At 38.7% G+C, this 12,105-nt stretch overlaps 1 protein-coding gene across 2 annotated transcripts in view; it reads right to left on the bottom strand.

Moving 5' to 3' along the window:
- Nucleotides 1–11,825, bottom strand: part of LOC130222305 (NLR family CARD domain-containing protein 3-like) — a 54,439-nt gene extending 42,614 nt beyond the window's left edge. Inside the window, exons 1-9 of one of the 2 annotated variants that reach the window (XM_056454879.1) lie at nucleotides 11,634–11,825; nucleotides 10,959–11,009; nucleotides 10,390–10,497; nucleotides 9,638–9,722; nucleotides 9,028–9,223; nucleotides 5,875–7,672; nucleotides 4,849–5,022; nucleotides 3,658–3,831; nucleotides 2,797–2,843 (exon numbers count right to left, since the gene is read on the bottom strand). In XM_056454879.1, the coding sequence (XP_056310854.1) occupies nucleotides 2,797–2,843; nucleotides 3,658–3,831; nucleotides 4,849–5,022; nucleotides 5,875–7,672; nucleotides 9,028–9,223; nucleotides 9,638–9,722; nucleotides 10,390–10,497; nucleotides 10,959–11,002 (2,626 nt within the window). In that variant the 5' untranslated portion in view covers nucleotides 11,003–11,009; nucleotides 11,634–11,825. Of the gene's footprint in view, nucleotides 1–2,796; nucleotides 2,844–3,657; nucleotides 3,832–4,848; nucleotides 5,023–5,874; nucleotides 7,673–9,027; nucleotides 9,224–9,637; nucleotides 9,723–10,389; nucleotides 10,498–10,958; nucleotides 11,049–11,633 lie in introns of those variants that run through there. The other variant, XM_056454880.1, reaches the window with a different exon arrangement.
- Between the last annotated feature and the right edge of the window lie 280 nt (nucleotides 11,826–12,105).

Below are 12,105 nucleotides of genomic sequence, written 5' to 3'. Positions count from 1 at the left end.
CTGCTTACTATTAATGTAGCGTTAATGCTTAACAAATGATGTCTATTTTGAGTTTTGGTGGCTTGGTTATATGATGAAGGTCTCTGTGCATGTGTGGGGTTCAATTCTTTATAAATATATTTTTAAGTAGTTTTAATGTTTAATGTTTTTTTCAAATAGTTAAAATACAACAATAATAGAACATACTGGTGGGTTTTAATGGTTTACCCAAAAATGTGAATTATATTATTAATTACTTGCCCTCATCTCTCTCTAATGCCCTGAGACCTTCGTTCATCTTCAGACACAAAGGAAGATACCCTAGATGAAGTGCAGGAACTCCTCATCCTGCATAGACAGCAAGGGTCCCGAGACCCAAAAACATAGTCAAAACATTCCATGTGTTTTCAGTGGTTTAAATAAAATTAAATGGAGCTCAATGAACAATTTTGTGTGGCAAAATAAAATTCTGTTCTGTCAGATGAGTATGGGTATGGGTATGGGTTTACTACAGACAGTATGACACTTGCGTCTTGCATTGCTGGGGGCTACAAAAATGTTCTTGGAGCTTCACATGATTACAGAACCACTGAAGAGAAGTAGCCTGAGCAAAATTGCAATTTCAGCAAAGAGCGCAGTTTTCAGCAGCTGTATCAGTCCCGATGCCCTCACTACATTTTTTGCAATAGCATTGAAGCCACAAGGACTGTTTTGACAATGTTTAGTCTTTTCTGGTCTTTGAGTGTCTCAGGACCACTGCTGTCTATGGAGGATGAAGAAACCCTCACATTTCATCTAAAATATCTTCATTTGTGTCTGAAAATAAACAAAGGTGTCGAGGGATTGAAACAATATGAAGGAGAGGAATTAATAACAGAATCTTCATTTTGGGGTGAACTAACCCTTTAATATTGTTTGCTTTTGCACTTAACTAAATGTGTACGCAGACATGGAAGAGTTATGTGGAAGCTTGTTATTCCCAATGAGAACTGCTTTTAGAGAGTTTTATACCAGAGTCATGAGGTGTTATGAGTTGTTACAAATGTTTTCATGGATTTTGATTTTACTACTAAAGGTTTTGTGAAAATTCTTTATAATAAATATAACATTTATTGAATCTATACATTCTGGACCATTTCCTGTTTGGATCTTGAGGTTCCTTCTCTATTCAAATGACATTTTTTATAAACTGACCTGCTCTTTAAATGAAAATTCTAAAAGAGTGTACTGTCAAATTACTTGATTGAGGTTTAAAATTTAATATTAGAATAGGTGCTGATCTGATCCCCACGTTTCCTAAAAAACGGTAATGTGTGTGTAGACCTGGTCCTTACTTTGACTCAAAACAGGTAATGTGTGTGTACAACTGGTCCTTACTTTGACTCAAAACCAGTAATGTGTGTGTAGACCTGGTCCTTACTTTGACACAATACCAGTGATGTGTGTGTAGACCTGGTCCTTACTTTGACTCAATACCGGTAATGTGTGTGTAGACCTGGTCCTTACTTTGACTCAATACCGGTAATGTGTGTGTAGACCCGGTCCTTACTTTGACTCAATACCGGTAATGTGTGTGTAGACCCGGTCCTTACTTTGACTCAATACCGGTAATGTGTGTGTAGACCCGGTCCTTACTTTGACTCAATACCGGTAATGTGTGTGTAGACCTGGTCCTTACTTTGACTCAATACCGGTAATGTGTGTGTAGACCCGGTCCTTACTTTGACTCAATACCGGAAATGTGTGTGTAGACCTGGTCCTTACTTTGACTCAATACCGGTAATGTGTGTGTAGACCCGGTCCTTACTTTGACTCAATACCGGTAATGTGTGTGTAGACCCGGTCCTTACTTTGACTCAATACCGCTAATGTGTGTGTAGACCCGGTCCTTACTTTGACTCAATACCGGAAATGTGTGTGTAGACCCGGTCCTTACTTTGACTCAATACCGGAAATGTGTGTGTAGACCTGGTCCTTACTTTGACACAATACCGGAAATGTGTGTGTAGACCTGGTCCTTACTTTGACACAATACCGGAAATGTGTGTGTAGAATTGGTCCCCACTTTGTCTAAAAATCGTTTGTGTGTGTGGCGGACCCCACTTCTACACAATACCTGAAATGTCCCCACAAGTGACCACTGTGTCATGTCTAAAAAAAATTTTGCGGAATTTCCATAATCTGAAGTGATTTTACGGAATAGTTTGTGTTTTTGTGTGGCAAACTATTTTTTTTATGTCTCTAACATCATCAGAAAGGGGGGTCCCCATTATGTAACCATCGTGACAGGTGACCCCCACAATGCACAAAAACAAGTATGTGTGTGTGTGTGTGTGTGTGTGTGTGTGAGTGAGAGTGAGTGTCTGTGTGTGTGTGAGTGAGTGAGTGTCTGTGTGTGTGCGTGAAAGAGAGCAGGATTGTGTGCATAACTACAGCTGTGTGAGTGTGTGTGTTAGTGAGAGAGAGAGAGCGTTTGCGTGTATGCGCATCTGTGTGTGTGTGTCTCTGTATGTGTGTGAGAGAGACAGAAAGAGTGTGTGTGTGTATGTACATGTTTGTGTGTGTGTGTGTGTGTGTGCATGCATGCGAGTGAGTGAGTGTGTGTGCGCGTGTGAGCGAATGTGTGTGTGTGTGTGTGTGCATGTGTGCGTGCGTGCGTGCGTGCGTGCGAGTGAGTGAGTATGTGCATGTGTGAGAGAGTGTGTGTGTGTGTGTGTGTGTGTGCGTGTGTGTGTGCGTGTGTAGTCCTACATTTGTGTGGTCCTGCTGTAATCCTCGTGTGTGTGTGTGTGTGTGTGTGTGTGTGTGTAGTCCTACATTTGTGCAGTCCTGCTGTAATCCTCGCGTCTCCTCCATGATCCAGACTGTAAACACACACAGATGGAGAGAATGAGCTGTTTAGTTTCCCCCTCAGCTAATAAGCTAAAGCTTGCACTGAGCTGCTCAGCTACACGCTCCAAACTCTTCAGCTAAAACACACAACACTTGTTGGTTCCAGCCGGGATGCACAATGAATCTAACACAGTGCGTTCTTTTCCTCTGCTGTTGGTGAAGCGAGCGCAGATACTGCTCATGTTGATGGAGACACCCTGCTGCAACATTCATTTATTACAGTGATCACACTTAGCTTTGCCATCGTTCTTCAGCACATGCAGCCTTTGAGCACATGTTGCAGTCCATCTCTAAACTTTGTTCAGATAATTAAAGCTGCTCACCAGTTCCTGACAGATTAGCAAGTGAAAAATACACATGTGTGCACAGAGAAGAGGAATCCAGATGTTGATTTTAGAACAAGAGTCTGAACATTAATCCAAGTGTCTGATTCCAGAATCTGAATCCATCTTCAATCCCCAACCCTATTCCTGACCTGATAATGGAGGATTCTTCAGCACAAATGGAGGAAGAAGTTTCTCTGCTCAGCTCAAATGCTGAAACTGTACAGTGTGTCCCGCTTAATGTCACAACTGAGCCAAAACACTCCAACATTTACAGAGGAGATTCATTTCACACTCAATGATTTGCTCTTCATAGACATGACTGGAATACTCTACAAGCTGTATCTTCTGTCTGTCCTCACCCCATAACCCTCACAGAAAACTGAAGATCAGAAAAGAGCTTTCTAGTGTCTTTTTAAAGCCATTCAGTGGAAAAGCACAAGGCCAGTGATGCTCCACATACTTGAGTTTGTCCAGTGTGTAGTTTGGATCCTCCAGTTGTTCAGAGAGCAGCTTGACTCCTGAATCTCCTGGATGATTGTAGCTCAGATCCAGCTCTCTCAGGTGTGAGGGGTTTGAAGTCAGAAATGAAGACAGAAAACCACAGCCTTCCTCTGTCACCATACAGCCAGACAATCTACAAACACAGCAATAGTCCACATCACACAGTTGGACAATCACACATCTCTTTGTGTTGTGAAGATGCTGACTGCTGTTTCTGCTCATGTCAACAGCAGTGATGAACACACACACACACACACACATCCTGATCAGCTCTCCTTATTGATCAAGCCCTGAGATCTCTAAATTATTATTAATGGTGCGCTGTTGTTGCTAGTAAAATGATGCTATATTAACGCAAGTATCCTCAGCTGTATCCCATCTAGACTTCACCCTCTCCTGCAGCACAGTGAAGGCTAGATCAGATACAGCTGAGGATACTCACATCAATATAGCATCATTTTTGTGACACTGCACAACACATAATATTTGTACATTACCGTGAGGGTTGGGTTTAGGGTTGCTGTAAGGTTAGTTGCTAATAAAATACAATAATGAGTAATTTAATAAATAATAAGGATAGGATTTTGGATAACAGAAAACGGGTTTTTCAAAAGTAAAAACGGATTACATAATTGGATTAGATCAAGTAATCCAATCTTGGTTTTGATCTGGATCAAACCTTTAGTTTGGGTTTTTCAGACCTTTGTTGTAGGATTTGAATCACTGTGATATAAAAATCTAGATTAAACTGATCCCATCAGAAGGGTGGATTCAGCGTGGATTTCATGCCCAAAATGTAATGAAAACTTTAAAAATGTATCAAATAATACTACATGTGGATCATGCAGTATCTTACAAGATATCCTGTTTATTCATAAGGTTTTAATTGTATTTGTTCATCCGTTAGGCTACAGTGATTAGGTAGGCTTTAACGTATTGAGCCTTTGAGTATAGGCCTACAGCAAAGTAAAAAGTGTTTGGCCTCATATTAATAATCCCCCAAACAGCTGTCAAAATTGTTATATTTTATATATGAATATATTTATTTCTTTTACTGACAATACACTGAGTGGGGAAAGAGTCTTCCATATTTGTTAACCCAATATGTAACTATATTTTTGTAGTCACTGTTGAGTGGAGAATCATTTACCTCAGTGTCTCCAGTTTACAGTGTTGGCTCTTCAGTCCATCAGAGAGAAGCTTCACTCCTGAATCCTGCAGGTCATTGTTACTCAGGTCCAGCTCTCTCAGGACACAGTTTGAGGATTGTAGAGCTGAAGACAAACTCTCACAGCACTGAACAGTGAGATTACACCACTGTAGTCTGTGTAGAGGACAAACACAATATTTAGGTGGTCATCTGAGACCTCATTGATCAACAATGCTTACTCACAAAAACTATGTGTATACAAGCTTTCACCCTTATGGTCAGATGTACTAACACCAAACTGAACATGAGTATGTGTGTTCCTTCACACTAACTTCATGAGTGGTGAATGCAGATTTCTTGTGTTTTCGTCTAAAGATCTCTCTATATTGCTCTGAGGCATGTCTATATTTCCTGCTGCGTCTCATGTCAGATAAACAGCACAGTGACAGACAAGAATAAGAAATACTACAGTAAGAACTTATGCTTATTTGATATATTTGTTGTGGAGTTAATTAAAGCCTTTCTGGAGCGAGGAGTCACACACAATGTTGGTACAAAGTTTTGGTGGGTCTCAGAATTGCAGAGATTTGGATCCTATTTTAATGCCAGGAAATGTAAAATAATAGACTGACTTGTGTTTCCATCACCCCAATATGACTGTACACACACTATATTACACACAGATCTGTCCAAACTGCTTACAACAGATGATTTTCATCATAGGAGCCCTTTAAAGGGAGAGTTCACCCAAACATTTACCCAAACATTAGCCTCAAGGAGTTCCAAACCTTTATGAGCTTCTTTATTCTGTTGAACACAAAAGACTTTTAAGATGAAAACCATTAGCCTTTTAATCTGAAGGTTATTAAAAACAATCTGAAATATTAAATATTAAACAATTATTCACAGTATTCTGAAGTGCCGACAATACCAATACTGTACACGTTCATTAACATGATCAATTGTATTATTTAATATCAGCAAATGTCTATTTCTTAAATGAAAACAAAACAGACTTTGACTTACTGAGCTCTTTTGGAGGATTTGATGACTGCTGATAGTCTGATGAGACACTCGTCTGATCTCTGGAATTTCTGAAGCTCAAACTCCTCCAGCTCCTCCTCTGAGGTCAACAACACAAAGGCCACAGCAGACCACTGAGCAGGTGAAAGGTCAGCAGATGACAGACTTCCTCTACTGAGGTGAGACTGAATCTCTTTCAGCAGAGTTTGATCATTCAGTTCATTCAGACAGTAGAGCAGATTGATGGATCTCTCTGGAGACAGATTTCCTTCAAGTTTCTGCTTGATGTAAGCAATTATTTCCTCTTTGCTCTGGTCTCTGTCATCCTGCTGTGTCAACAGGCCTCGTAAGAGTTGTCGATTGGACTGGAGTGACAGACCGAGAAGGAAGCGAAGGTAAAGGTCCAGATGTCCATTCTCACTTTCCAGAGCCTTGTCCACTGCAGTCCTCAGGAAATCAATCATACATTTAGTTTTGCTTTTCTTTCTAAAAATAGGTAAAGTTTTCTTGTTGAGGTCTAGAAACAGATGTTGATAAAGGGCTGCAATGAACTCCTGAATGCTCAAGTGAAGAAAGCAGTACATGGTACCAAGAATGATTCCCGTCTCCTCCTTGAAGATCTGGGTACACATGCCCGAGTACACCGATGCCTTATAGACGTCAATGCCACAGTCTTTCAGATCGCTCTCATAGAAGATCACATTGTTTCTTTCCAGCTGCTGGAAGGCCAGTTTCCCCAGTGAAAGGATGAGGTTTTGATCCCAGGAGACATCTGGTGTGTTTTCTCCATCATACTTTCTTCTGCTCTGCTGGATCTGAAAGCGGAGAAAGTGTGTGTACATCTGTGTCAGAGTCTTGGGAGATTCCTGCAGTGTTTCAGCATTAGCCCTGTGTTTCACTTCAGTATTTCTGTTCTCCTTCAAAATGTTCTGGAGAACAGTGGCTGAAATCCAGCAGAAGACTGGGATGTGGCACATAATAAAGAGACTCTTTGACTGTTTAATGTGCTCAATGATTTCTCTGGCCTGATTCTGATCTGTGAGTCTCTTTCTGAAGTACTCCTCCTTTTGGGTATCATTGAATCCTCGTATCTCTGTCAGCCGGTCGATACAGTCAGCAGGAATCTTACCGGCAGCTGCTGGTCTGCTGGTGATCCAGATGAGAGCAGAAGGAAGCAGATTTCCCTTGATGAGGTTCGTCAGGAGAACATCCAGAGAGACTGCTGAAGATACATCACCACACGTCTCATTACCAGCAAAGTTAAGAGGAAGACGACATTCATCCAATCCATCAAGGATGAACAGGACTTTGAATCGTGTGCTTCTTGTAAGGTCCAGTCCTTTAGTCTCTGGGAAAAACTGAGTTATGAGGTCTTTTAAACTTTGTCTTTCTTTCTCCTTTAAGTTCATCTCTCTGAATGGAAGAGGAAATATGAAGCTGATGTCTTGATTTTCTTTCCCTTCAGCCCAATCCAGAACAAACTTTTGCACAGAGACTGATTTCCCGATGCCAGCAACTCCTTTTGTCAGGACAGTTCTGATCTGCTCGTCTTGTTCAGCTGCTTTAAACAAATGTTTGCATTCAACCTGTATCTCTAGTGACTGATGACGTCTGGAAGCAGCTTCAATCTGTCTGATCTCATGTTCAGTGTTGACCTGTTCACTCGCACCCTGAGTGATATAGAGATCTGTGTAGATGTTATTCAGAAGTGTGGAGTCTCCTTGCTGAGCAATTCCTTCAAACACACTTTGATATTTCTTCTTCAGGCTACATTTAAGCTGATTGATGAAGAGCAGCTCATCTAAACACAGGAGCAAAGAAACAGAGTTTTAGTCTTAACTTATTTGTAAGTGACAGTCTGACAGATGGCCATTAGATGGGCCAGACAGAATTTCTAGTGGTGTAACGGATCACAAATCTCAGGGTTCAGATCACATTATGGTTTTTTAGTCACAGACTGGACCATTTTTTGGATCAGTCATAAAGGAGAGGAGACGAATGTCATTTGCTTTCCATTTATTACAGAAACAGCACTGCAGGACACTTTTGGTTTTAACAAACAGAACTAATAAAGTGTAATATTATTAACAATAAAATAAAGAAATAATCAGCTGAATAAAAATAAATAGTAAAATATTCAGCGCTGTGAAAAATTCCGTTACTGCTACTGTTGCTGATCATGCTGAATGTGGAAATCTAACATTATCATTTGTACAGCCCATATTTATTTGTAGTCTCATTATCAATAAAATGATTCAGTTATTCACTCATAAATCTTCCTTTTATTGCTAGATGAATTTTGAAGAGTTTGAGTGGTTGTCTCCTCCTAATGGTTAAATAATGTAATTGCTGCCTACAACTTTCATTTTTGTGCATATGACTGTGATTTTAATCTTCACCATAAACATCAGTGATTTTATCTGAACTATAAACTGTTCTCCCAGTACTTCTGTCTTATTTGACTGTTTGTAACTTCATTTTTGTCTTTTCAGATTTGAGTGCAGCGATTTGAGGATTAATAATCATATGTAAATCACCATCATTTGTAATAGATGTTGCGTGGGTGTTGAGATCCTGATCTTGTAATGATTCATCGTGCAGCTTACACTGAATGCATTGATAAAGGCTTAACAATATATTTTAAAGGAAAGCCTAAATGCTCTAATACATGTGAATTGTATGATGTGAGAGGCGGGTCACGTGTCTTCCATGATTCGTATGGATCACAACCCACGCTTTGGATCAACCGTGATCAGTTACACGTCTAGAATTTTCTGTCATTTTTTGCTATTTCTCTGGAGAATTTTGTAAACAATCTGCAGATAACGGAGGAAAGATTTAGAGAATATCATAACTAAAAACTTAATATACGAAATAAAACACAACACAAATCCAATTAGACTTACTTAATTGGTAAACAAAGCACAAGACTCTTATATAACAGATCTACTAAAGGACAGATAATATGACTTTACAAACTGCACTGTAAATAAATCATGAACATTTTCATATTAGTCAACGATATTACTGAAATTAAATAACTGAATGAATATAAATGTACACACATTTACACAAGTGAATAAATAAACTCAATGATGGGCTAAAACTCTGTAAAAGTCTGCAGGTTTCGTGTAGGTCTACCCATGAGTCTCTTACCTACAAGAGCATCAGCAGCTTGATCTTGCTTCATCTCTCTCAGGAAGAAGAGTGTGAGATCAAGAGCTGCTTCTGTGATTCTGCTTCTGTTCTCATTAAACTCCTTTACAAACTCTTGACTGGTTTCTTCTTGTAAGATTTCCTTAAATTTCTCCAGTTCATTCTTCAGAAATCTGATCATTTTACTCTCAAGATTCTATAAGTGAAGAAAAGAGAACAACATTTAACCAAACGATTCATTCACACACAGTTGTAGATCCACAACCTACTCCAAATACATTATAATACATGATACTATGAGTCTGTTAAATGAAGATCCTGCTTATGCTGTAATGTGTCCTTTCTGCAAGTGATTTACTAATACTTTAAAGTGTAAATCCCTGCAGATAATGTGATATGAAATCAATTTCGCTTTGTTGAAATCATGAGAAATTAAGTCACGATCACAAGAAAACAAGAATTAAATAATATTTAATGCATGGCCCTTCATAGATTAAGACAGGTCAAGCGGTTTACAAGATTCAGTTCTCTACAGTCTTGTGAACAAATATTTCTGTGTTTCAGGGAGTTATTTCAGTGACTTTAATTAATCTAAATGAGTTTTTCCCACCTGGAAGATTGACTGGAGATTGTCTGTGAAGCTCTTGTGTCTCCTGTGAGTCTCGTCTCCTGCATCTGGTAACTCATATTCATCACTGTTAACAGATAAAACTACTGTAATTATACATTTAGAGGCAAACAGAGACAGATATTCATTCATTCATTTGCCTTCAGCATGGTCCCTTATTTATCAGGCGTCACCACAGTGGAATGAACTATTCCAGCATATGTTTTACACGGTGGCTGCCATTCCAGCTGCAACCCAGTACTGGGGAAACACCCATACACACTCATTCACAAGACTTTAGAAAGTAGCTGTAGATAGGAATATTAAAAGGAAGAAATATTTGATTTAAAGTTTATTATAACACAAAACTTATAAGCTACAACTGCTATGAGTATTTTTCAAATCTGTATTCAGATACATTTACTAAACAGTTTTGGCTATAAACATCTATTTATATCCACAAGAGAGGAAATGATGATGAAGAATTTGAATTGAAGCGAATAATCTTCTATATATATGTATTTGTGTGTGTGTGTGTGTGTGTGTGTGTGTGTGTGTGTGTGTGTGTTTTAAATTGACTTGGAAATATAAAATTATGATTTACTGAAAATACTCAGAGTAAAAATCTGGTGTCTGTAAATGTCTTAATGAGCCACTAAAGTCATTCAGGAATGAATCTCTTTACTGTAATGTTGGTTCACAATAACATGTTTGAAACAGTCCATGTGTGAGCAATAATGTAAAACACACAATACCTTTGAGCAGATGATGGTGTTTTCTCTCTGAGGTCTGGTGGATTCCGCTCTTTAGACCAGTCACTCTTCAGAGACACAGAGCTGGACACACATGATCCTGATCTCACACTGAACACACAAACACACCAGAGGAATAAAACACACCTGAAGAAGAAATTTATGTGTATCTATAGAAATGAATATAATCTCTGAGTCTGAGACAAAAATACTTTATAATTCCCTTCACTGAACTATACACTGTAGGTTTAACATGCACATGTGTGTTAATTTTAGTTGATCTTCATTTTCTCTCCTCTATAAGCACAAGCTGAAACTGTTCTGTGGTCAGCTTTAACTCTGATGTTGTACAGGACTTTAAACAGCACGCATGACACATATTGAGCTCTGGTAAAGATGACCCCAGATCAAGCTGTCTGTAATCTAGACTGATCTAAACACATTACCTGAAGTTAAACTGAAGCTTTGTCCATCATTTGATCAGGCAATAGCAACACAAATAAGTGCATTGTTGTTGGTCTTTGTTCTTCAGAGAAAGTGTTGAAATAAGGGTGTAAAAACAGGGTCAATACCTGTGTTTCTCTGAGAGAGAGTCCTTTACTCGCTCCTCTGCCATACTGCAGCTAAAACACCAATGCAGACATTAGCAGAGCTTTCAGGAAACAATCATATATATATATATAGTCCTTTACATGAATGCAGTTGGTTTAACCCCTGATCTGACACTCCAGCTATTTCACATTTGATTTAAGATAAATGCATGTTATATAGAGTTTATCAAGATAAGTTCAGGTTTAGCCAACTGTTGATTAAGTTAGTATTAAAATGTCTTCTCTATTAAAGAGGCTATTTGTTTAGTTAATGAGTTACTCTGACAGTAAAGGGTTAAATGCAGTTTTGTTTATGGATCGTCAGCTTGTTGTTTTTCAGCAGCTTTTCTTCCTGTTCAACTGGAAGGTCTGCTTTAACTTTACTTTTGATTTCGTGACTCTGAATGTTTAGAGTTATATTTAATGCTGAATTATTGGAAACTATTGAGTCAGTCTGATATAGAAGAGAACAAACACTTTAAAGGGATTAAAAAATAAAGCTTTTAGACACAGTGTTTAAATGACCGTGTTTGACTCAGTGTTTAATCTGTGTTGGAGGATTTGATCTTCAGGATCAGACATTTAAATCCCACTCACACATCTAAAATCCCTTCATCATCTCCACAAATAAGCGTAATGTAGAAGAATGAAACTCACATGCAGAAGTACAGACGCTCTTGTGCAGCAGGAACACAATCTGAGCTCTTTGACTCTTTCACTTCACTAAAACACACCTGTGTGATCTACAGGTATATCCTGAAATATTACTGGCTCCACAGAGTGACACTGACATGAATATTCATGAGGTTCTCCTGTCTGTGGGCGTGTCCTGAAGACAACACACAAACCACTGGAGCTGAAGATATCTGTGCAGCTTCTCTGAGCACGAGCTCACTAACCTGCCTAGTTAACCTAATTAAGCCTTTAAATGTCACTTTAAGCTGTATAGAAGTGTCTAGAAGAATATCTAGTCTAATAATATTTACTGTCATCATGACAAAGATGAAATAAATCAGTTATTAGAGATGAGTTATTAACACTATTATGATTAGAAATATGCTGAAAAAAATCTTCGCTCTATTAAACAGAAATTGGGGGAAAAATAAACAAGCGGTCTAATAATTCAGGG

The sequence above is a fragment of the Danio aesculapii genome, chromosome 4 (assembly GCF_903798145.1).
Source record: "Danio aesculapii chromosome 4, fDanAes4.1, whole genome shotgun sequence".
Taxonomy (NCBI): domain Eukaryota; kingdom Metazoa; phylum Chordata; class Actinopteri; order Cypriniformes; family Danionidae; genus Danio; species Danio aesculapii.
This window is presented reverse-complemented; position numbering and strand designations above follow the sequence as displayed.